The 25,838-nt window shown below is 34.9% G+C and overlaps 3 protein-coding genes and 1 long non-coding RNA gene across 6 annotated transcripts; 2 read left to right on the top strand and 2 right to left on the bottom strand.

The window, feature by feature from the left end:
• Positions 1 to 7,121: 7,121 nt before the first annotated feature.
• Positions 7,122 to 8,556, top strand: LOC100242094 (dof zinc finger protein DOF3.5). Its single transcript, XM_002262586.4, has one exon. The coding sequence runs from the start codon at positions 7,507 to 7,509 to the stop codon at positions 8,350 to 8,352; it is 846 nt and encodes a 281-aa protein (XP_002262622.1). The 5' UTR covers positions 7,122 to 7,506; the 3' UTR covers positions 8,353 to 8,556.
• Positions 8,557 to 8,849: 293 nt separating this feature from the next.
• Positions 8,850 to 13,379, bottom strand: LOC132253072 (uncharacterized). Its single transcript, XR_009464854.1, has 4 exons — positions 13,269 to 13,379; positions 12,378 to 12,496; positions 9,728 to 9,806; positions 8,850 to 9,420 (listed from the first exon to the last, which is right to left on the bottom strand). It is a non-coding gene; the product is annotated as an uncharacterized LOC132253072 (long non-coding RNA).
• LOC100259127 (LRR receptor-like serine/threonine-protein kinase RGI2) lies at positions 12,931 to 16,979 on the top strand. The gene is made up of 2 exons (XM_002277965.5): positions 12,931 to 16,086; positions 16,364 to 16,979. The coding sequence occupies exons 1-2, from the start codon at positions 13,275 to 13,277 to the stop codon at positions 16,816 to 16,818; spliced, it is 3,267 nt and encodes a 1,088-aa protein (XP_002278001.2). The 5' UTR covers positions 12,931 to 13,274; the 3' UTR covers positions 16,819 to 16,979.
• Positions 16,980 to 18,841: 1,862 nt separating this feature from the next.
• Positions 18,842 to 25,838, bottom strand: LOC100253998 (uncharacterized). Of its 3 annotated transcripts, XR_788334.3 has the most exons (10): positions 25,519 to 25,812; positions 25,362 to 25,427; positions 22,291 to 22,371; positions 22,119 to 22,172; positions 21,925 to 21,993; positions 19,896 to 19,958; positions 19,626 to 19,708; positions 19,456 to 19,521; positions 19,223 to 19,321; positions 18,929 to 19,126 (listed from the first exon to the last, which is right to left on the bottom strand). XR_788334.3 is itself a non-coding variant. In XM_002277984.5 (9 exons), exons 1-9 carry the CDS (start codon positions 25,744 to 25,746, stop codon positions 19,285 to 19,287), a joined length of 747 nt encoding a protein of 248 aa, XP_002278020.1. In that variant the 5' UTR covers positions 25,747 to 25,838; the 3' UTR covers positions 18,842 to 19,284. The 3 variants fall into 3 exon arrangements, 2 of the variants coding, with proteins under 2 accessions (XP_002278020.1, XP_019072172.1); XM_002277984.5 differs by having other exon boundaries at positions 18,842 to 19,321; positions 25,519 to 25,838; XM_019216627.2 differs by lacking the exon at positions 19,223 to 19,321 and having other exon boundaries at positions 18,842 to 19,126.

Below are 25,838 nucleotides of genomic sequence, written 5' to 3'. Positions count from 1 at the left end.
TAGATTTTCCCACAATAGTATATTTATGGTGACTCGATCCTTCACAAAACAAAGAATCATAGTGAAACTCAAAGAATACATTGTTATCTTTAGAAAATTATGAAACACTTACGAGATTTTTAGTAATTGAAGGGGCATGTAAAAGTTTTTTAAGATATAAGACTCAAGAAGAAAATGATTGAGAAGAAAAAATTGAATCACCAATATGTGATATGTTAAGACCTTTTTCGTTACCCATGTGGATTTTGTTGTTTCCATGGTATTCAGTGCCAAATGTCATATTGTTGAGGTCACTTGTGACATGATTTATAACTCTTGAGCCCAGGTACTAATAGGCGTTATTAACGTCCTCCGAAGAAACTATCATTGCTATCATAGATAGGTTGTCTTGTAGATCTTGATTTCCATATTGAGTAAGATTAGTAAGAGGAAATGTGAAAGAGATAGTCAGAGACCCAACATCAATTTGAAGGAAAGAGTTAAAGGTTGACTTGTTAGGATAAGCTGTTAAAGAGGCTAAGTTGTTATGTAGATAGAACAACTTTCTCTTTTATTCTTTCCACAACCCGATATAAAGAGCAATTGTATACCTAAACAAACTAATCTACTATTTCTCATCAATAATTTCTTTCTCTATTTCTTATTCTCTACTTTCTTTGTTTTTTTGACATGGTATCAAAGCCTTTTCTCTTAAAGATCCCATCCTTCCCATGGCAGCAACTAGTGATTCCACAAAACCAACAATTTTAGCAATTGAAAGAATGTCAGTTCCAGCATTTGTCGAGGATTCTTCAAAATTAGTCATCACTTGTCTCAATCAACTTATAAGCATTCGACTTGAAGAAAGTAACTTTCTTTTATGGAGATTTCAAGTTGAAAACACTAATAAAGGTTTTGGTCTTGAAGAGTTCATATACAAGACTAATCAAGTTCCCCTAAAGTTTCTTGTTGGTCTAAATAATGCAATTGTTCCAAATCCAACATATATTACCTATAAACGTATTTCTTGGCTTCTTGCCTCGATAGGTTCCAATTTTTTGCTACAACTCATTGAATGTTCCACTACTCAAGAGGTTTGGTCTCCCATTTCTCAACTATTCAATTCACAATCAATTGCAAAAGTTATGCACTATAAGCATCAAATGCAGGTCTTGAAGAATAATAATCTTTCTATGAGAGAATATCTAATAAAAATGAAGACATGCTTGTTGTTGTTGGTCATAAAATATTAGAAACAAATCAAATTATTGCCATCTTGTTGTTGATGGTCCAAAATATGAGTCCATCACAATTGTTATCTCTTCTCATGAAATTCCTTACTCAATACAAGCTATGAATGTTCTACTACTTTCTCATGAAGGAAGAATCCTAAACAGGAATGCCTCTTTAGAAATGTCTACAAATCTCACTACTCAAAAAAATAAACTTCAATAGGGGGAACAATAACTTTCAAAGAAACAATCAAGAAGGAAACCAAAATGGAAGAGGATATCATAGAACTCATGGAAGAGGTCAATTAGGAAGGCCTTCAAATGGAAATAGGTCGTAATGCAAACTCCATGGAAATAATAGAACAAAAAGTTGTTATTTCTACATAACAACTCAACTCCTCTTAACAACTTATACTAACAACTCAACCTCTCTACTCTGAATGACCACCTTCCCACACAAAGATAAACAATTTATGAAAAATGATAACCGGATGTATCGTAATTGGTGTCATCTAATTAAGAAATTATTTTGATGTAATATATGTGATTAAATTATACTTAAATAATCTCTTAAAAAACCATTCTAAAATAAATTCTAAAATTTAAAATTGTTCGTCCACATATAACAACTTTCTACTTAATTTCCAAAAGTGAATTAGTTTTAGGAATATGTTTTTTACACTGATTTTTTTTTTTCAAAATATTTAATATATATTGCATTTGAAAAAAAAATCTCTTAATATTGGTTGGAAATTTAATAGATTTGAATTTAACTTAAATCTTAATAAAATTAAATCTCATTAAATACTTTGGTTGTTTATTTTTTATATTAGATCTATTTATTTTTCCTTATATTAAATATATATGTATAATCATTATATTTCTTTATACTTTTATTTGAAATAATAATAATAATTTAAATATTTCCAAATATCCTAAAATAGCACAATTTATTACCATAATAAAAAAAATTTATAATCAGTAGAAAATTGATAATTGGATAATAATTAAAAAAATTTAATTATGAATGGTTGCTAAAAAAATTCAAAAATTTTAAGTTAACTCTTATTGTTATATGATACATTTTCATATTTATGATTTTGTAATTGAAATGCATTTTTGAGATTAATTTATTAATTTTTATATTTTTAAACTGAGAAACATTATCAAATTCTAATTTTTTATTTTTAAAAATTAATTGAAATAGTTAATTTCAATGGATAATTAGATGATTATGAATTATGCTTTAAAGTTTTAATTTTAAAAAAATCATTTTATCGTGCAATAAGGAGTCAAATTTGTAATAAATTTGTTTAGAATTTAAATTTTATAATTTTTAGCGTTGTTTATTTTTATTTTTAAATAAAAAATTATAATCATTTATAAAATTTAATTATATTGAGAATTTAATAAATTATGAGACAAAATAATGTCTGCATGGATTGAAATTAACAGACTTTGGGATTATGGGTTGTTACTAAAAAGAGAAACTAAAAACATACAAATCACTTAATTTGGATAAATCCACCAACAATGCCCTAATCTCAATCCAGGCCACATGTGGGGCCACCGTCACTGGAATCACCACCAAAGGTCCGCCCTTAACTAATGGGTGGCAACTCATGGGCTTAAACAAGAACCATTCCATCAATTATTTAATGCCTCCTACCAACTGTGTTGAGGAACCTCTTTTTTTCTTTTTTCTTTTCTTTTTTAATTTTTAAAAATATTTGTTTTAAAAAAATATAAGTTAAATAAAATGTATTATTATTTTTAGGGGTTAATTTCATTCTCCTCTCACAAATTTTTAATTATTATTCTTTTGAAATTTTATCGTGTATTTTTTTTTATTTTATTCAAAGGAAATGTAAATGAAATTAACAAATAAAAAGGACAAATAAAATACTTAATGAAAATTGAAATTAATCATAATTAAATATATTAAGTCTAAACCTTAAAAAAAATGAATGAAATTAACTCTCTTTTAATTTTAAAGATAATTTTTTTTTCTTTTTTTCTTTTTAACTTTTTAAGATAATAACTTTACAATTCCTTAACAAATCTAGAGATGTTATGATCTTTTTTTTCTTTTTTTTTCATTTTCCTTTTTATATGGAAAAAGCATGAAAAATGCGCATCATCACATGCTATTTGCAAGCTTTTTTGCTAAATGTCAAGTGTTTTGTAGGCTTCTTTGCTAAATGCCAAAGTGACAACGCGGTTTGTAAGGACGACATCACATCACCGATGGCCAAGTCATGTACTTGGCTTGACCTGAAGGTAGTGAATCATGGAGGTACCCCCTTCTCAACATGTTTAGCGACAGATTAACCTCTTTTAGGGTATCTCATTTTGGTAGCACAACATTTAAATTAACAAAGATCCTATCTTTTAACACCATAGAGCTTGGAACACTTACAAGAATATTGTAATTCCATTTCCATTTAGCATTGTAATCTTTGTAAGGGGTTTACTTCCATTCTCTCGATTGTCTCTTAGCTGAGAAATAATAATAAATTATTGTCTCATGGTTAATTTTTATTATATGAAATAAATTTTAAAATAAAAATTATGACAATTAAATAATCTAAATTATTTTATTTTTATTATTAAAAATATAAAAACTATTGGCTTTGTTATTACTCATAAATATAGGTAATAGAAGAGATGGTCGATAACTATCCAGGTTTTCATACTATGAATTTGAGTTTATAATGTATATCCACTAATATCTTTTATATATAATTACTTTTTTATCTTTAAATACACTTAAACTAAATAAATTATTATTTTAATATATTAATATTAAATAAATAAATATTTTTAAATTTTATTTAATATTTCAACGTTTTCCCCTTCTTTTTTTTCTTGGCATTAGTAACTGTAGCTTGTGGAGTAGGATGGAGTTTGTTAGAAACCAGTTTATTGGCTCTTGCTTTATTAATCCACAATTGAAACAAGCAGCCGATGTGGGACCTCAATCCTAACTTCCCAAGGACAAACACCATTTCCATTTCAACAGCGGCCAAGCCCCAAGCAGCCATTTAGGAAACAAATTAAAGGAGTCCATACATGATGGAGGCGACTCACCCCATTCCCACCTACCCATAAATTGGGCAAATTATATGGTGAATACTAAACGCTCATCCACCTTGGACCACTCAGATTCAGCCCATGCCCCCATGTGATTAATAATTGCTCAACCCCCGGCCACATTCCATTACGCAGCGGAGCCTCTTCTCTTCTCCTCTTTCCCAATCACATCGAGTGGAAGCCCAGACGTAGAAGCTACTGTGGATCTTTCTTCTCCATGAAAAGGACAGGAAACCTCCACGTGATTTGAATGTTCTCCTCTCTTCAAATCCAATCCCCATAAAGATTACACACCCACTACTGCCCATCAGCTCTGGAGGGTTTTGTTTATTGATAAGTTGTGTGATTAAAGAAATTGGTCTATTTCAATGTGGATCTTGCGGCTGCATTTATGTACACCCTGGCAGATTTGTTATATCAATATAATAATAATAATTTGATAAAAATAAAATAAAGTAAAGAAATATTTGTGTTGGTTTCCAAAACCATTCTAAAAATAGTTTTTGATAACAAATTTTAAAAATTGTTGTTAGAATTTTATAGAATAAAAGTTTGTTTGAAACTTAAAAATGTTTTTAATATTTTTAAATATGTTTTAAAAATAAATTTTATATCTAATGTATTAATTTTAATTATTTTATATATTTGCATAATTATTTCTTAAAACAATCCTTAAAAAATAAGTAAAAATAATACAAAACAATTAAATTTTTTTATTCTTAAAAATAGAAAAGGGTTTTTAGTTTTTAAACATGTTTTCTATGTTTTTTGTTTTAAAAAATAGAAAATTATTCTAAAAAATAAATTTCAAATAGACCATATTTTTCTAAAATTTTCATAATATTGGTATTATTTTTGAAAAAATTATAATTTTGGTTTCAAATTTAAAAAAAAAAAAAAAAGAAGCCTCAAAAAGGTTGTTATTTAAGTAATTAAAATTCAATAAACAATTTCCTATTTTTAGAATAAGAAGAAAAGAAAAAGAAGGGAGAACTTTGGTATCTACGGAGGAATGCTAATTGAGATTGATTACCTACTTGAGATTCTTATCTTTGATAGAAAGCAATCTACATTAAGCTATATTCTTGGATGAATCAATTCAAATTTGCTCTTTTATATTTGAGCCAAGTATCTAGAGAATATTTTGTAGTTTCCATAATTACTTTTAGTTTTTTCACTTATTTTTAAATTTTGCTTTTAAAAAATATTTGAAAATACGAAAAAAAAATCCAAAAATATTTCAAGCTTTTTTTTTAAAAAAAAACAAAATCTATATGATCATGTTTGACAACTATTTCTAAAAACAATTTTAAAAAATAGTTTTTGAGAATAACTTTTAAATTTTTTTTTATAATGTTTTATAGGTTAAAAGTCTATTTGAAAACTTAAAATATTTTTAATATTTTTAAAAATAAATTTTATATGTAATGTTTTATTTTTAATTATTTTACATATTTGTATAATTATTTTTGTAAATAATTATTAAAAAATAAATAAAAAACAACTAAAAGACGTTTTCTGAAAACATTATATTTTTTCTTTTTAAGAATAAAAACAAACGTATTTTCCTGATTTTTTATTTTAAAAATTAAAAAAATATTTTAAAAAACAGTTATAAAACACATCTTTCTTCAAAATGCCAATTTTAACTTAAACAATTATCAAACAAATCTGCCTTCAAAATTTAACTTTTTACTAATTTTTGAGTTATACATATAGATAATTTTCATAAACATTTATGTAACTAAATTACATTAAGTAAGAGGCATCAAAGATTTTCTTGTATGAGATTCACAATGATGACATAATTTGAACCCATTCAAATATAGAGAAAATGAGAGCACTACAATAAGTGGTTTGATTGCATATTTGCAAGTGGGAATAAAATATAAAATCTTATAGAATAAGTTGTGGTTATACTTATACCCATGAGGAGAAGCAAATTTGCAGATCTTATAAATAAGTATAGCATTAGTCCTTTCAAGTTATGGGAAGAAGATCAATGCATAAATTATTTTACATATACGTTTGACTTTAATATCATAATATATAGTTGTAATTGATATGATGATGATGATGATGATGAAGCATAGGACAATTGAACCATTTGTGCCCCCATGCACCCCCTAGTCCAGGTTCAAACCACATCCACCTTACTCATCTCTCTCTCTCTCTCAAATCGAGGCCTAGAAATCAGGTTGGTAGTGGACCAAAAATGGCGGACCATGTGCCTCTCCTGAAGTTGGACATGGTTTCCAAACAGCTGTAAGATTTAATAACCCAATTAAGCTTATGAGCTAATTTCCTAATTAATATAAGTGTAGAGTGGGCTTGATTGTTGAAGAAAATAAAAATACATCCAAGGTTGACCAAGTGGGCAGAGTTCGAGAATGACGTGTAGCGAACCTCATCCGCAACCTGGGATCTAATCAATGGGATTTTAAAATCAAAGAAATTAAATGGAAGGAGGGCATGCCACGTAACTCATAGCGCACGTGCACTGCAATTTTATTTCCGTCTTTTTCTGAATTCGATCAAAAACTTATGGGATGGTTCATCCCTATGAGTATGCTGCACTGCATCACTCTAATTCCATGATCATGAACTTGCCCAACCTAATTTACTAAACTGCCCATGTGTTTCCAACTAAATAACCACCCTCCTTATGGAGAAATCGGGGAAATTATAGTCACTAATTGAAAATTTGTAACCATGATGCTTGTCGTGGGAAGACCTTTGGATATGGAGCTTGGCACATGTTATGTGTTGCTAATTTTTGAAATTATGAAACCTAAGGATTTAAATAAACAAATTTAAGAACAATGAACTTGTTTTATTGATGAACGATGTGGGATTCGATGGTCATTTCAGGAACAGGAGATTGAGAAAAATAATGAGGAAAGGATGGAATTGACCGACGAACCTTAAGCACTCTCACGAGTCCCCAGTAAAGAAATGCCCCACGCTATGCAACAGAGGCCACGGTGAACCCGGCTATGAAACGGTAGAGTGGCACCCCCCACCTTTCTTGTTCCCAACGGCTCCGCAACCGACCACGTTGGCTGGCACCTTCGCTTACTGTCGTTCTCATACACTTCTTCCTCAATCCTCTATATCTTCTCCACCACCTCAGTCTCCTCTATCATTCACAAGAATCACAACAACCTCCTCTCTGTACAGACCTCTACTACTCCATTTCATAATGTTCTCAACTAGTGATCATCACATGCTTCACTGCCCACCACGGCCATTGCCTTCACTGGACAAGGGGTGGAAATCCAACGCTGAACTTGCACCCAGCTGTCCTCGCTGCTCCTCTCCCAATACCAAGTTTTGTTACTACAACAATTACAGCTTGTCCCAGCCCAGGTACTTCTGTAAGGGCTGCAGAAGGTACTGGACCAAAGGTGGGTCTCTGAGGAACGTTCCGGTGGGTGGCGGGTGCCGCAAGAATCGTCGAGGGAAGGCCGTGAGGGTGCCGCAGTTGGAGCGGGGTTCCGGGAATTATGGCTCTGATGCTCCGCCTAGTGGGGACTCGGTGGTGGTGGTGCCCCCTGGTCGGACGGGTGGGGCGGAGATCGACTTGGCTGTGGTTTTTGCCAAGTTTTTGAATCACAACTCTGGGTTTGAGCCTGAGGTTGCTGGTTCGGCACTGTCTGATCAAACTGATGCAGCTGGGAACGTGTTAGGGGCGTTAAACTCGGACGCCCAGCAAGAAGACATGGCGATGGAGTGCGGGACGTCGTTGGATCTAATGGGAGAAGTCCAGTTGCTTGAAGGCCACACACAGTTGTTTGATGGAGGAGAGAAGCAAATACAAGAAGAGAGAATTCAAGAGTTCACTAGTCATGATGATGCCAGTGCATACGGGCTGCCGACTCTACTGAGCGATGAAGCAGCACAAGAGGTTTTATGGTCAGATGCTCAGACTCTGCAAAACTTTACATGGCAGCCAGTGATGCAGTTGCAAGAATTCGAATCAGTTCCATCCTATGATCATTCCAAAATGTCTCCAAATTTAATAGGCGAATTTTGGAGTTCTTTTTGATTTTTCAGGTTACTAGATTTTCTCGAGGCCTTGAAACCAATTCACTGATTTTTTTCTCTCCTTATATTTCTGTCATCTTCATCTTTCATTAAGTTTTACTTTACTCTTGCCTCTCACGAAAGAGGTAATGATAGTTTCAATGAAAACTATTATATATTTTTAAAAAGAAAAACTCTAATATTAATGACAATTATTTATTTGATACGTACTGTTTGTGATTTGGTTAGAAAAGAGATCAATTGTTGAGTGATGATAATTGGTTGCTAGCTGCAGCTTCCATTCAATATGAATGAAATCAATTAGGTAAGGTGATGATCCCGTTCGGCTTTGATTTGCGCCTTTACTACCTTAGAGTCTTGTTCGGTTTCCAACGGCGCCATTACCATGAAGTCTCGTTCGATTTCAAGCTGTGCCTTTATCTTAATGATTCAGTTCATACAATATGAATGAAATCAGTTTGGTAAGGTGATGACATGATGAATTGAGACCCAAATTCATGAATATCTTGTGTTCATGAATATCTCTTGCAGTCCAAATGTGAACATGGGTATTGATGCAACGATTAATTAATACATCAATCAATTAGAAGGTTTTCCTTTGTCAGCACTCTTCAATTCAATTATTTAGGGGGGTTTGGGATATAGTTAGGTTATGAGTTGTGTAAGAAGTGACAATTGATGAACACCCACTTCAATTATTTGGGTCCCAGGTGGTAATTAGATTGAGAGATATACCAGAAGTGACGCAATTCCACATCCCCACCAAGGTTTGAAGTCCCCTCTTGATCAGTTCTTAATTGTCACCCCAGCCTGCAAAATGATCAGAATCTGCATTCAATCAAAGCTTAAACTAGAGAGAATTAGGGGGTTAGCAGCACATGCACCGTATTTTGATGATGATGGCAGCATTGCAGATGACCAGAACAATAAGGTAGGTGGCAATCAGCATTCTAAGGCATGAAGCCAGCATTTAGTGTATGGTCTGTGAATGTGACGTGCAAGAATATCACATAGTGGTTTTGGAATTAGTATTTGTAGGGAATTGATATACGTCCATCTCCATCAGATTCTGCAATATTTTGGATGACATAGAATCAGTCCACATCCCATCACACCATCTCCATTAGAATTAATATTCCTTGCCATTCAATATTTCAGAATGATTAATCAGGCTTGGATGGTTCAGAAATGAGGTGATGAGGCTGTTTTCTTGATAAACCAACTAATATGTTGCCCCTTTACATCTTATCTTTACCTTCCGCTGCAAGTGGGACGGGATAAGAAACAGTACTTGTTACCTTCAACAATTTCTACAAATTTTAATAAGAAACGAAGTATGGATGGCGAAAAAAATGGAGTTACAGTACAATTGTCACCTTATCCTATGCTGTCCTTGCAGAACTGAATATTTGGTCCCATTGCATCCATCAACTTGTACAAAGGTTTTATAATGCTCTGTACATACGATCACATTAATGGCTTCCAAGAATGTCGTATCTTGAACAAATGCAGAGTATCTAAAGCTCAAATCAATAGCAACATCAAAGGAAGAGTAACAAAAATGATGAGAATGTGTAAATCATGTGTGTGAATTGAAGAACTTTAAAGAGAAGGAGACCACAAGTCCAAATCAGAAAGAGGCAGCAGCAGAGGGGCCATCCCACGTGATCGATCCACAGACCATCGTCCTAGGACCATGCTCTATATTTGTTTCCTTCACTCTCTTTTGTGACATTTTTGGGGTGCTGGTTTCCTCATGACAATTGAAAAAATTTGGGTGGTGAAGGGTTGCTCAAATGATTTACATTACCTGATTTGACTATAGACAATGAGTTGGGAGGCCTTCTTCAAGCTAAGGCATGGCCCTAAGGAATTCTGATCAAGAGAGGCCATGGATGAATCACAGGCCAACTTGGGAGAAGTGTGAGTGTGGCTTCTTGAAACAATTGTTTCCGTGCCTTAAGCATCTAGCTACAAGCATTCCAAGATTGCTAATTAGGGAAGGAATGGATGCTAATCTTTCAGACAAAGAGAAGCATTGAGAGATCATGTGCTGTAAGGAATGAATTACAAGTTACAACAACGCTTAGATTATAGGCCTATTTTAATTGAAGTGTCAGGTTCAAAAAATAGACTTGGAAGCATGTGGGGTTGTGTTTTTGCTGAAGCCTTTTCGACTGCTTAAGATCTCTGTTTAAAAGTTGAAAGTTCAATAGGCCTAGTTTCACCTTAAAGCAGTTTGAAGTTGATGAATCCAATCAATATTATTGGAGTTTTGGCCCACTAACCTGGGGGTATAATTGACACACTTGAAGATAAAACCCCACTTTTGTACTTCATTTCTGATAAAGCATAATTAGGGATAATGAAGTACTTGATATTGATGGCTGCAAACCAAAAGGGTGCACTCTATATATGTGTTAGGACAATAAGCACAGATAATAAGCACTTTTCTATAAATTGTTGAAGAAAATCAAGAATTGATAATGGGAATTGTTTGGTGGGAAATCTAGGGAGTCCATTTGTGAGGCATGTAGTAAACCATCCCACTTGATGTGGCAGAGTGAAGACAGCAGAAAAACAGAAATAATAGTTGGGCCACTCCTGTACTAGTGTGTGTGGATGTGATTCTGTAATAGTGGGTGGGGGTGGATATGAGAATTAAAATCAATCACATAATTGCTGGAAAGTGGGAAATTATTCAGTTTCATGATTTAAAAAACACTAACTAAACTATCACCATTTTTATTGTTCATGTCATCACAAAGACAAATGCTCCCAATAAACTAAAGCTGCATCTTTTGGGCCTCTGTGGGATAGGAATAAGTCCCAGATTCAGTTCCCCATATGCCAATAAATCTACCCTTTTTTACTTTCTCGCTTTGGTTTATTTTATTTTTTAAACAAAGAACTAACAAAATATATAAACAATTCAATTAAGAACCAAGGCTACCCACTATCTTTTTATAGCGGGTGTCATAATTTAAGGCCATTTCAAAGTATTTTTTGTTTACTAGTAGTTTTAATTTCTATTATTTTTGAGAGATAGGATGATGGGTCACCATCAATCAAAACAAAATTCCAAAAATCCAAATGGGTTGAGTTGGAAAAGGTGGAGAGTTGCCACTAGTTATGGTCGGGCAATAGCTCACCCCACCTTCCATAACTTAATCCAAACCACAATTTCGCCATACCTCATACCTTTCCCTTGATTAATATCCCAACTTATTCCTACCCTGATTTCACTGCACACCTCTTTTTTTTCTTTGGTGGAATGGGACTACTCTTCCCAATCCAACTTCCAACCTGGTTGCTTGCTTGGATTCTTTGATGATTTTTCACTTTCTCTACAGCTCATTCCTATACAACTACAGCAACAGCAGCAAAAACAAACCCTTCACAACCACATATTTTCCATTTTTCATCTTCAATATATTTTCATTGGATGTAAGAGTAAAAACTTGGGTCATGATCATCCAATGAAAGGCTCCTTTAACTTCTTGTGTGGTCTGAACGTATATCTCACCATTTTGTGGGTCCTTCTGCCAGAAATGCTGCATGCATTCTCCTCTTCTTTGTCATTATCAACCTCCTAATCATTATTACCACTTTTGTTGTCCTAATTATTGCCCCAATAATAGTAACATCGGTGTAGTTAAATAATAGAATGTTATTATTAACTGCAAATGGTTTCTCTTTAGTACTACAATCACTTTCCAGTACGACACTCTGCCCATTCAAATCTATAGACCTTAGGCCGTGCAAGCTCTTACGAGAGGAATGGCTTCTCAAGTGCATCTGCCTGTCTGGGCTAGTAGCCAAAGGGAAGAGACATTTCTTATAAATTAAAAAAATCCAGAACAGGGTCATTTCTTTTGGGGTTGTGGGAAGGTTCATGTATGGGGAAGAAATGGGCTCTCTCAAAATGAAGAAGAAACCTATTTTATTATCACTCTACAACATCAGAGGCTCACTTCTCATGATAAGATCGACTTTATCAAAGGAAGCTTGATTTTGAGACCTTACCATAACTGCAGAAAAGGTTGTGGTGTCCACCTCTTTTTATGGGTGCTGTGCTGTCCTTTTCAGAGCTTGGATTACAGTGGATTTACCTTGCAAAAACCCTAAATCCTTGATTAAAAGTCCTACAGAAATTAAGAAAGTAGTGTCACATTAACATACCCCAATCCATGCAGACACAATATCCAAATGAAATGGAATGCAGTAGAACTAGAAATAATTCTGAAGAACAAGTATTTTTTAGCATGCTATAGCATATAAAAATCCAATGAAATCCACCATTTCATGTATTGTGCCAAAACCCAGATGGGATTATACTAATCTTCTACTTTTCTTGGCTAATATTATTCTCATATATACATTCTGATAATGTTTTGTTTTTACTACTTGTTATACAAACAGCCCTGTTGTGTGGTACTGTAGCATGTGCTGTTGTTTCCCAGTTCTGGAATAAAGATAAATTTGAGACAAAACAAGACAGGAAAACCCAGAGACCCAACAAGAAAGAAGGGTAACAGTAGTAAATTTGCCAAGGATTTATAAGAAGACAACAACTTCCATCATCACCACATTGATAGAAATTGCAACTTCACACCCTAAAACATTCAATTATATCTCTCTAGCCATCTCTGCAATAAATCCAGAAAACAGACTGTCACTTCTGTCCCCAGTAGTTATCCCCTCCAGTACAGTCTCACTTGAACCAGGCATATTAATTGTAAAAGCCGAAAGGGTTTTGAATATTAGTGATATTTTTTTGTTCTTTGTTTGTAATTCTGAGTGACAACAAGGGCATTTCAGTGTAGCATTACCATTTAGTGGAAACAATCAGAAGAATATGTTGTGACCAGTTTTGGTAGAATGATAAGAGATAAAGAGGAGTAGCAGAGCACCAACCTCATCATGTCAAGCAATGCAATCACTATTTTTCTCTTGTTCCTCAACATCTCTCTGTTCCCAGCCATCTGTGCACTGAACCAGGAAGGCCTCTCTCTGCTTTCATGGCTTTCAACCTTCAATACTTCTTCCTCTGCCGCTTTCTTCTCTTCATGGAATCCAAACCACCAGAATCCATGCAAATGGGACTATATCAAATGTTCCAGTGCTGGTTTTGTTTCAGAAATTACAATTAGCTCCATTGATTTTCATACTACTTTTCCCACTCAGATCCTCTCCTTCAACTTTCTCACCACTCTTGTCATCTCAGATGGGAATCTCACCGGAGAAATTCCACCTTCCATTGGGAACTTGTCATCACTGATTGTCCTGGACCTTAGTTTCAATGCTTTGACAGGAAAAATTCCGCCTGCAATCGGAAAATTATCTGAACTGCAGCTATTATTGCTGAATTCAAATTCCATTGTCGGAGAAATTCCAAGGGAAATTGGAAACTGTTCCAAGCTTCGACAGCTTGAACTGTTTGATAATCAGCTATCCGGAAAAGTCCCTGCAGAAGTAGGCCAACTGTGGGGTCTGGCAGTTTTTCGTGCTGGTGGAAACTCAGGAATTTATGGAGAAATCCCAATGCAGATGTCAAACTGCCAAGAACTAGTTCTCTTGGGTCTCGCAGATACTGGGATTTCAGGGCAGATTCCATATAGTTTTGGACAGCTGAAGAAGCTCAAGACTCTTTCTATATACACAGCAAATCTCACGGGTGAGATTCCACCAGAAATTGGGAATTGCTCATCCTTGGAGAATTTGTTTGTGTATCAAAACCAAATCTCGGGAGAGATACCAGCTGAACTAGGCTTGCTGAAAAATCTTAGGAGGGTGTTATTGTGGCAGAACAATCTAGCTGGGAGCATTCCGGCAACCCTTGGGAATTGTTTGGGTTTGACAGTAATTGATTTCTCACTGAATTCTCTGACAGGTGAGATTCCAATGTCTTTTGCAAATTTAGGTGCATTAGAGGAGCTTCTTCTGTCTGATAACAACATTTCTGGCAAAATACCACCATTTATCGGCAGCTTTTCCAGGATGAAGCAGCTTGAATTGGATAACAACCTGCTTTCTGGGGAGATTCCAGCCACCATTGGACAACTAAAGGAGCTCTCTCTGTTCTTTGCTTGGCAGAATCAGCTCAGTGGAAGCATACCGATTGAGCTGGCCAATTGCGAGAAACTTCAAGACTTGGATCTTTCACACAATTTCCTTTCTGGGTCAGTTCCCAATTCTCTCTTCAACCTCAAGAATTTAACCAAGTTGTTGCTGATATCAAACGGATTATCAGGTGAAATTCCACCTGATATTGGCAACTGCACCAGTTTGATCCGTTTACGCCTGGGATCAAACAAGTTCACTGGTCAAATCCCACCAGAAATTGGCCTCTTAAGCAATTTGAGTTTCCTTGAATTGTCAGAAAATCAATTCACTGGAGAAATCCCCCCAGATATTGGCAACTGCACTCAGCTTGAAATGGTCGATTTGCATGGAAATCGGCTCCAAGGCACCATCCCCACTTCTTTCCAGTTTCTTGTCAGTCTCAATGTCTTAGACCTTTCCATGAACAGGATGTCTGGTTCTGTTCCAGAGAACTTGGGCAGGCTTACCTCCTTGAACAAACTTATATTGAATGAAAACTACATTACTGGGCCGATTCCAAATTCACTTGGCCTCTGCAAGGACTTGCAGTTCTTGGATATGAGCAGCAACAGAATCACTGGTTCTATCCCAGAGGAGATTGGTCGCTTACAAGGACTAGACATCCTATTGAACTTGAGTAGGAATTCTCTTTCAGGACCCGTTCCAGAAAGCTTTTCCAATCTTTCCAACCTCGCAAACTTGGACCTCTCTCACAACATGTTGACAGGAAGCCTGAGAGTCTTGGGTAATCTTGACAACCTTGTTTCTCTGAATGTCTCATACAATAATTTCTCAGGTTCTATTCCAGATACCAAATTCTTCCAAGATCTCCCAGCCACTGTTTTCTCTGGCAATCAAAAGCTCTGCGTTAACAAGAATGGTTGCCACTCAAGTGGAAGCCTCGATGGCAGGATATCTAATAGAAATCTTATCATCTGTGTTGTTCTCGGGGTAACTCTGACAATAATGATCATGTGTGCTGTGGTAATATTTCTTCTCCGAACTCATGGAGCTGAATTTGGGAGCAGTAGCGATGAAGAAAACAGCTTAGAGTGGGATTTCACGCCATTCCAAAAGCTGAACTTCTCCGTAAATGATATCGTGAATAAATTGTCAGATTCCAACGTAGTTGGAAAGGGCTGTTCAGGCATGGTCTATCGTGTTGAGACTCCAATGAAACAGGTGATAGCAGTGAAGAAGCTATGGCCAAAGAAGAGTGATGAGCTACCTGAGAGAGACCTGTTTTCTGCAGAAGTTACAACACTAGGATCGATAAGGCACAAAAATATAGTGAGGCTTCTGGGTTGTTGTGACAATGGAAGAACTAGACTGTTGTTGTTTGATTATATTAGTAATGGGAGCTTTTCTGGATTGCTTCACGAGAAGAGAGTGTTCTTGGACTGGGATGCAAGGTACAAGATCATCTTGGGAGCAGCTCATGGTTTGACTTATCTTCACCATGATTGTATTCCTCCAATTGTTCATCGCGACATCAAGGCCAACAATATCTTAGTAGGACCACAATTTGAAGCTTTTCTAGCAGATTTTGGACTTGCAAAGCTGGTTGGTTCTTCAGATTCCTCAGAAGCTTCCAACACAGTTGCAGGCTCTTATGGGTATATTGCTCCTGGTGAGTGTAACTGTTTCAGCTTCTTCTATGGTTTCCTTAACAAATTTCTCAAACCTCATAGCTTACATAAAAAAAAGGGTCTTCTTCCTTCACAAGACCTGATGTCAAAATTCAATATTTTTTAATCCTTAGTAGTTCTCAAATGACTTCCAGATTATGTTAAAACCTAGTAATTTTCTAGTTACCCAATTCTTTCATAAATCAAATCACTCCTTTGATCATCTTTATCTTCTAAATTTCATCTTGAATCATCCCTAAAGATATTCACCAATTGCAGAATATGGATACAGTTTGAGGATCACAGAGAAGAGTGATGTATACAGCTATGGTATTGTGCTCCTAGAGGCATTAACAGGGATGGAACCAACTGATCACCAGATTCCAGAGGGTGCCCATATTGTTACTTGGATCAACAAGGAACTCCGAGAGAGAAGAAGAGAATTCACATCAATTCTTGATCAGCAACTACTGATAATGTCTGGTACACAGACCCAAGAAATGCTTCAAGTGCTTGGGGTGGCTCTCCTCTGTGTGAACCCCAACCCAGAGGAACGACCCTCCATGAAAGATGTGACAGCAATGCTAAAAGAGATCAGACAAGAAAATGAGGATTACGAAAAGCCAAATTTTCTTGGCAAGGGAGTTCCTATCAACCCAAAAGCAACAGTTGACTGCTCTAGTTTCTCTAAATCATCTGAACCTCTAATTAGATCACCTACCTCATTGCCATAGTTTTTAAGTTCCGTATTAAATTTATTGCTATTTTTTCAAGCAACGAAATAATTTGTATAGATTGATCTTTCCCTTATGTAGAAGTAGTAGCAGTAGTAGCAGGACCTCATGTTGTCATTTATTGTAATTTTAGTTTTGCCTCATTCAACCTACTTTCTTCATTCTTCTTGCCAACTCTTTCTAAATCAAATAAAAAGACGTTAAAATTATTTCTAATGCATATATCAGACAACTGGGTTCATCTAAAGTTACATTTCAGTATAAAAAAATGAAAGGAAACCAGATTCTGCAAATACCTCACACACAAAACAAATATTGTACGTAACTGGTAATGTAAGGGAGCAAAATCCCAGAATCTGCTAGCTTTCTTTGAACTAACCAAGCAAAATATCTATTACAAACCAGATTTTTTGAAATGACTACGATATTCTAAATTTGCAAATGACTGAAACAGCCTCAAACTATTGTCTTGACAATTCTGTTTCAATGGAATAGTGAGGCTGCAAAAAGTAGAAAAGAATTAGAAGTGCTTCAGCTCAAAGGAATCCAACAGCACAGTGCCGACAGCAATTCCAGTTTTTCAACTGGGGACCATGGGAAACAGATGGGCACCTTTCAAGGCCCATTCAGTCATCCTCAGGGAGCTGGGCTGATAAAAAGCCATGGTGGAGACACAATCTTGGTTGGCATGAAGCAAATGGAACAAGAAATTATGGGAAAGGAAATGGGCCACCATCCCCCACAAACTACCATAACATCAATTTCAGTAGAGATTAAGAGATCTCGAGGCCCATGTTCTTGAAAGGATACGTTGCTTTTGGTCATGTGACATTAAAGCAACTCAGGCCCACAGATAGTTTTATGGTACCCTATCAGACTCCAATGGCTGAGAATGCAAGCAACCATAAAAAAAATATATAAAAAAATAAAAAAATCTTAATTTTTTGGATTTTCTCATGTAAGCAACTTGAAGTTGAAGAATTGAATAATATGAAAGTTCAGTTCATCTAGGTTCACCCTTTTTTCCTCTTCCCATATCCTCCTAAATCCTAATAACAAGTGACACAAAGAACTTGAAGTATTCCTACTAAACCATGTTGTTATAGAGCAATCACAACATTAATGAGCAATAGAAAATGAGAACCTATTGCTACCTTAGGCATATAATGACTAGAGATACAATGGTCATGGTTTCCTCATTCTTTTACTGCTAGCAACAAATTAATGATCACAATGACAGGCTTATATTTATTCCTACTAACAAGAACTTAAAAAAAAAAAAAAAGAAAAAAAAAAAAAAAAAGAAAAAAAGAAAAGAAGAAGAGAAATTCCGTCGAACTATAGTGTAATAATGTTGTATTAACAGTTATTTATAATAGAATACAAAACCAGTTAAATTATTTGGATGAATAACAAAAAATATTCTCATAAACCAACCTATGAGAAAACTATTTATTACTTATACAAATAACATAATTTTAATTAAAAACTGAAAAAAAAAATTAATAATATCTATTTTCTCAGCCAGTATTTCATCACAACAGTGACAACGGCCCAAGCACCCAAACTGCAACAACCATAACACAGAAAATGCATCTGATTTAATTTCAGTTGAATTCTGATATGTGAAAAAGGAAGAGGTGGGAAAGCTAATTAGATACAAAAGGATGTTATATTTATGAAGCAAAATAACTGTATAGGTAGATATAATATAGTGAACTTGATAGCAAAAGTTTTGCCGACAAGGGCATCATGGAAATAAGAAAACTAAGCAAGAAAGTTATGTGCACGGTATCTTGCACTAGAAGACATATCACAAGTGAATAAAGATCAAATCAGTAATTATCTATGGACAGGGACAGAAGAGTGGCCTTTCCACATAGATACGGGGAATTGGAGATGACAACTTTCTAAAATCTAGTCACAGATACTGATGTATATGTTCCTTGCAGTAGCACAAACAAATTGATGAGTCCCCCATAATTTTTGCTTTTAGGCCTACCAGAATTTAGTTTTAAGCATATATGAAAAGGCCTAGATAGCTATCCATTATTTTACTTTGTCTTATACAGGAGACATTTTTCCAAAGACATTTCAACAACCATGCATCTGTGCAACAAAATAACCATGAGAACTGGCATGGGGACCTTTTTTCCAGAGGTCATTATCTCTGATGAATACTTACAGTGCAAGACAACTAGGGAATGATACTGTAAAACTAATTACATAGCCAATCAAGACAATCACATAAGGTATCAACCCATCGCCATCCATGCTTTCACGAATCCAAGATGATGAAAGAAGACTTCTGGAGAAAGACAGAAAACACAAGAACAAAAAGGTAGGCTTTCTGAAATAAATTAGTTGTGAGCCATTACCAATTACCAAGACAACATTGGTGCACCTGAAAGTAAAATTTATGCTTGCAGGTTCTGATTTCCAGAAAACAGAAACCAGATATTACAATTATGTCTCTGGATGCCACTTTATGCTGCATCCAACACTTCAGAAAATAAAATAAAATAAATAAAACTTAGCATAAAATAATGGAAACCAAAACTTTACAAGCATTTTGGTGAAATAAAAGGTAGAAGAAGAAGAAAGAAGAAACACACAAGTTAATGAACAGGAGACTACCTGGGCTTTTGAACCAATGATATAGGTTGACCGCTGAGTACACAATCTATTGCCAGGCTTAAATCCCTGGGTACATGTTATTGAGTTGATAAGAAGTTATTTACTTATATAAAGTCATAAAATGAGTTGCTGTGTTCATTCAAAGTTAGCTAGAAACTACAGGAACCAACCTTCCTGTAACACGGACATTATTGCTTGGTCGTGAATCATCAAACTGGCCATGATACACCAACTCAAATGGCCTCCGACCATCCTGTGACAAATTGGAAAAGTTTAATTCCTAACTCAAATATTAACAAATTGCTTTTTTGATTCCTCAAGTCCAGAACTGTAATTTAAAAGGATAAGATTAAACTGAGCTCTACCAAACATGAAATAAGGTAGAACACGCTTGAAAAACTTCAGTAAAACTTTGGTAGATTAGTGTAGGTTGTGTTCACCTTTTTGAATAGGAAAAACTCAGGCGTGCACACCGCACCAAAATCTCGAGCAACATCTTGTGACTGCAAGTAAACATTCTTAACTAAATGATAGGTTCTTACTTATTTTCAGGAGAAGAGGAATTCATTAAATTAACAGGAAATCACAATGACTACATATTATAATACTATGATTAGTGTTAAGTGTGAATGAAGGGGATCAGAAAGAGCCGCATTCCCTAGTCATCTTGATTCTAAGGATCAAATTCCTCAATGTAAGCCTACAAATCAAAGTTTTCTCATGAAAGCAAAAGGACACAGAGGAAAGGAAAACTAAAAACCACCAAGATTCAAGTGAGCCAGTTTGAGTACTAACAAGAAAACAAGTCCTCATTCATAAAAAATAATGGCTTGGTGGAGCCATATAAAACTGAATACAAATGATAGTTTGGAATCTTGGACATAGAATGTAAACAAAGAACATAATTCCATACCAATAATTTGCACCACATCCAAAGTCCTCATCCAAACAAAATGGCAGAGATTGTTAGTATAAAATAAGTTAAGCACATGGGATGCTCATCTAAGAACGGGAAACAAGCTTCCTTTTTCTTCTCTTTTCTTCTTTTTCTTTTTCTTCTCCTTCTCCTTCTCCTTCTTCTTCTTCTTCTTTTTTCTTTTCTTTTTTTTTTTTTGGATGAAAAAGAAATATATTAATAAAAGAAGAAAATACATCCAAGAAGGATCAAGGGCTCTTAAAAAGAAAGGAAAATAAGTTAAATTATCCATACAAAAAGAAGAAATAAACAATCCCTCCCAAAAGACAGCAGTCCATTGAGGGGAAAAGGGGGGTCAATTTGTTTCTCTCCTTTCAAATTTCTAAATGCACAAGAATGCACAATAGGAGCTTACTCCATGCTAACATCCCCTTCTTATCTACCATAACAACAAGAGATCCAACAGCCAAGCAGCCAAGCCACGAGTTAGAAAAGACCAATGGCTCTTCAAGCTCTCTCCCACAGTTATCCTCAAAATTACCACAACAGGCTTTCCCAAGTCAATCATCCTCCTCTATAAAACTTACATTAAAACATGTCCACCTCCTCCATATCCTCATGAGCCTCATATTATTTTGGTTTATTTCATTCTTTTGTGTGGCAGTTTTGGCATGATTTTCTGAATACAATGTACATATGATAATTTCAAACTTCCATGAACAAATTTTCTTTGAAGGTCCAAACCTTCCATAAGTCTGCAACCATATATAGCATTTTAGTTTTAGATTTCTTAAAACTTGCATTAACTAATTCCACTTCCTAATTGATCAAACGGTAGTCCGAATAAGAAGTTGAACACATGGTCAAACAAAATACAGAAATTTCAGTATTAAACATTCCCTGAGCAAACTTCAATTATATGAGAAAATCTAAAATAGCAGATTGCATCATAGAGAACATTCTATTGAGAAGCATTTTCTATTGAGAAGCTTGGTCTACTTTCACAGAATTCTTTTTCCCACTGTGTCCTCTCTACAGGAAGAGAAAATTGCCTATGTTGAAAGAATGACGTAAATGATGCCCCCATTCACTCCAATGACAACAATTTTCCTTTGTTATTTTTGTTCTTCTTTGTTTCTCTGGTACTCTTTGCATCCTTCTCAATAAATGAGCCCCCTTTCAGATAGGAGCCACTAATATATTTCTCTAATTAACCTATAAGAGAGAAGACCAAAAAGACAGAGACAAACGCACACTTAATTTTATACACCTGTCCAATATGGTCTATGGGTTGAGCAAGATGAGGACATATGTCTCTCACAGAAATATAACAAGAATATTCTTTAATATACATGGAAATAAAAAATCAAAATAATATCAGATTCAGCAATAATTAACACTAGAGTATTGAAGTTTGACCAAAACCAAGACTAAGTATTATGAAGCTATAAACATATAACACTAAGGACATTTGGGAAACCCATTTGAAACCAAAAATTAAGAAAGGGAAGAAAAAATTAAGACAGAGCAAGTGGAAATTGGCACTTGCATACCTCATCATATAGATAAGGAAAAGGATAGTTAAATAGTTTAGCTTCTTCTGCCATGAATTTTGGTCCATCCTGCAAGGATAATTCAATTTTGGACAAATCAAAAGATGGTTTTAACATACACATATGTACACAATGTTAGATAAGTACACAGATATACACACACTAACATAAAAGTTTTAAGAGGTCATTGGAACCTGTGGGTGAGTAGCTATAGAATTTGAAGATATTGCAACAACTGCAAGTCCCTTCTGCATTTACAATATAATAATAACTGAATCTGTTAATTTTATATGGCCAGTAGTTGAACCAAGCATGTAATCTTGAGGCAAGTAACCCAAGCAAATCAGGAAGAAATGGATTCACTACCTTCATATAGAAATTTGAAAGCTTCACAATATCCTTTTTCAAGTGTTTTACAAATGGGCAGTGATTGCAAATAAACATAACCTGCATTGTCACATCATTAAAACACCTCCTGTAATGGTTATAGAGAAAGAGAGATACGAAACAAAGAGGATTTCCCACCTTAATGGAGAAACTAAGTTGAAGAAGGATCCTACATAGGAGGGGTCATTATTGCAATATCATGGCCTACAGCCTGACAAGCCAAGCCACTGAATCCAAGTCCCTAGACTATAATGTGTTGCAGTTTGCAAGTTTAACTTTTAACGTAATAAAGTGCAACGATGTGAAACAACTCGTCAAGAGAGAGTTGACATACTAGCATATTTCTGAATAAAGCCATGTGCATGCATGCCATATCCAAGCATGGAAACCTAAATTTGGATCACAGAATCTGATGATTCTTAGTCCTGTGCAAGACATTTCAATTTGACATCTTCATTTATATCTCCAGTAAAAATATTCAAATAAAATGAAGATTAAATCAACAGACTCGAGAATTAACTCTTTCAATTATGATAAGTCAGTAAAGTCTACATTTTTTAATTCTTTTTCTTTGTTGAACAAAATTAGGGCCCATAGGAAATCCCAAAAATCTACACCAGTGTTTTCTTTGACTTGAGATAATAAACCCAAGCATTGGAAATCGACACTCAACCCCCTTAACTAAAGTGATGATTTTACAACATCAGAAATGGTTAGCTTTAAATAAATCAATCCCCCTGGCATTGGTATAGATGTTTTTTCAGAGCATGTGAAGAAAGATGAATATTTTAGGTTGCTCAAGTGTATTCTGTTAATTTTGATTATTTAGAAATCCATTCTTCAATAAGGTTCAACTATACTGTTTATTTGAGTCAAAATTTATTGGATTAAGTTACATGGTTGCAATGCAAACAAGCAGAGACAAGCTTAAAACCAATATTAATGTTTTCAGACTTTGTTCAGTAGGACTTGCATCAGGTTCCAGCTCTGCCTAAGATTGACTAGAGGCATTACTTCTTACCCAGAGTGCTTGAATAGCAATTTATGGCTTGGCTTAAATACTAGCAGGTTTGAGTGGAAAGTCATTTGCTAATTGTAAATCATTAAAGGAAAAAGCAAATGCAGCATACCTATTAGATGTGTTCATTTTCAAGTACAAAAATAGAAAATAAACAAAGAAAATAAATAGGGACCACAACAATTAAAACTACCACTCTAAGACTTCAAGTAGCATAATTACCCATATTTCATATTTCATATTCGGTTCACCTAGTTAATAAGCATGCTCACACAAATTTCAAAAAAGATGGAAACCAAAGAGCAACAAAACTAAGAATAAAAGCCAGTCTCAACCAGAAACGCCTCAACAATGGTAGAAATGCCCCTCTAAATAGCATAAATACATGGATCTGCCTCATAATTGGTAGCCCTCGAAGCCCAAAGAAAATCTGCCTCCATATCCTAGAAGATAAAGTAGCAATCTCCCTCCAAAATTGATAATCCACAGGAACAACAAATATTGGACCACTGTTTCTCCAAACATGAACATGAATTGCCACAATTTAGGAAAGATTTAATTGGAAATAATGGCCCTATAATATTTCAACTATAATTTAGAGATTTTTCATAGATTATCAATCTAATTCTATTATTTTCTTCATGAAGAAAAAACCAGCCAAGCCAAAATTTTCTTTCCAAATTATTTGAGTAAACAATGTGAATCTTATTCTTCCAATCCACCCAAACCCACATTGAGCCAACAATGTGCATCTTATTCTCCGAATTTAACCAAACCCACATCTTTAGCTGCACTTTTTTCCTTTTTTATTTTATTTTATGGTTCAGCAGTACTATATGGCCTAGAAGAATAAAGTAAGACAACAATGTGAATCTTATACACCCAGCTAGTTTTGGACCTGAATGACATTGTCTGTTGCTTGATGACTGCACAAAATAAGCACGAGTAATCATATTCTGAATCAATATTCTCATTTATGTCAAAACATTTTTAAACTGCTTATTTCTTCGTACACTGATCAAGTTCTCAAGGAACTACAAATATCAGACAGCTTAAAAAAGAAAAATAAAATCCCAAACAGTTCCTGTTAAAATATATTTAGCATTTGCATGACTAAAAGCTACCTATTATTATGGCAGAAGACATCTCACAAGAACTCTTTCTTCCATAAAAGTCACAAAACCAATACTCAAGAAAATGTATAACATGCTTTTTCCAAGTAATGAAAAGATGCAAGCCATATTAAAAAGTCAAATGATGCATTAACCTAGCACAACTATATGATTAAAATGGACCCTTCAAAGTAAATGTACATGAACAAATCCAACTGGTATTTTAAATCTAGTTTCTTGATAAATTTTTTCTTTAACCTCACACAACTTTCATAAGATGACACCGAAATCCAAATCAATTTGTATGGGTTTAGGAACCTCCTCTGCTCTTGTTGTGCGTACTATACACTACTTCAACCTCACACAATTTTCATTTTATGACATTGAAATCCAATTCAATTTTTACAGCCTTTTGAACCTCCTCTATCATATTATGTGTGCTATACACTTCTCTACACATCTGGCATTGTTTAATCTTCAAGATCATACTGAACAAATTAGTCAACCAAAGTAAACTTGTCTAGCACAAACCATGCTCATGTTACTCAATATGGCTTCAGATATATACTTCTCCACCTAGAATCTTTACTGTCTGCGGGGTCTCATCATTCAATTAAGTCTAGCCCCTTTCTCTCCCCTTCTAGGTTTATGCTTCTCCAGGCCTTGGAACCAACTTCATCTCACCATTTCCATATCTGCTTTCACTGTAATTACCCACCTCTGTGAAACAATGTTTCTCACAAGTCTGTTCCAGACTAATGTTTTTCCCTCATCTACAACAAAGCCAATAACCTTCATTTGACAAATTCACCAAAACATTTCCTAACCTCTCCTTACACAAATTCCAACCGATAACATTCAAAATAGAAGTGCAAATTCATAAAATGCAAAGTGGAAAAAACTGAAGGAATGGGACTCACCAATAAAGCAGGGTATGATTCAAAATCTTCCAATGTCCACATTTTCCCAGTAAGAGGCTCCTGAAGCTAAATCACCAAACCAATTCAAAATCAAAAATATTTAGAGAATATAGAAAAAATATATAGAGAGAAAGAAGGAAGAAGAAGGAGAAAGAACCTCAAAATGAGGAGCTCTGAAGCCTAAAGATACCCCTTTGGACCCGGTTCTCGCGGCTCGAACCTGGAGTTTTCTTACGGGTGCAGTAGTCCTGAGCCGCAGAGGATGAAAACCCAATTTTGAGAAAGACCGTGTTGGTATAAAAGAAGTTCTGAGTGCGGCCAGAGTACGCGGGAATTGCATCAGATATGCTCCGGTTGAAGCTACAGTCCCAGCAGCCATAGCCATGGTTCTGCTGCAAGGCTGAGGATCAGAGGATAGGAAACGTAATTTGTCTAATGGGTAGGGGCAAGTTTGCCATTTCAAAAACTTCGTTGGTT

This window comes from Vitis vinifera, chromosome 18 (genome assembly GCF_030704535.1).
Source record: "Vitis vinifera cultivar Pinot Noir 40024 chromosome 18, ASM3070453v1".
Lineage (NCBI taxonomy): Eukaryota > Viridiplantae > Streptophyta > Magnoliopsida > Vitales > Vitaceae > Vitis > Vitis vinifera.
Note: the sequence above shows the minus strand (reverse complement) of the source record. Positions and strands in the feature narration are given on the sequence as shown.

Coding starts and splice junctions, on each gene's coding strand:
- LOC100242094 (XM_002262586.4), top strand. CDS start 7,507: ATGTTCTCAACTAGTGATCATCACATGCTTCACTGCCCACCACGGCCA.
- LOC100259127 (XM_002277965.5), top strand. CDS start 13,275: ATGTCAAGCAATGCAATCACTATTTTTCTCTTGTTCCTCAACATCTCT. Junction 16,087..16,363: donor TTATGGGTATATTGCTCCTG/GTGAGTGTAACT, acceptor CACCAATTGCAG/AATATGGATACAGTTTGAGG.
- LOC100253998 (XM_019216627.2), bottom strand. CDS start 25,746: ATGGCTATGGCTGCTGGGACTGTAGCTTCAACCGGAGCATATCTGATG. Junction 22,173..22,290: donor TTTCAAATTTCTATATGAAG/GTAGTGAATCCA, acceptor TTGTAAATGCAG/AAGGGACTTGCAGTTGTTGC. Junction 19,127..19,455: donor TCATTGGTTCAAAAGCCCAG/GTAGTCTCCTGT, acceptor GTCTTTCTCCAG/AAGTCTTCTTTCATCATCTT.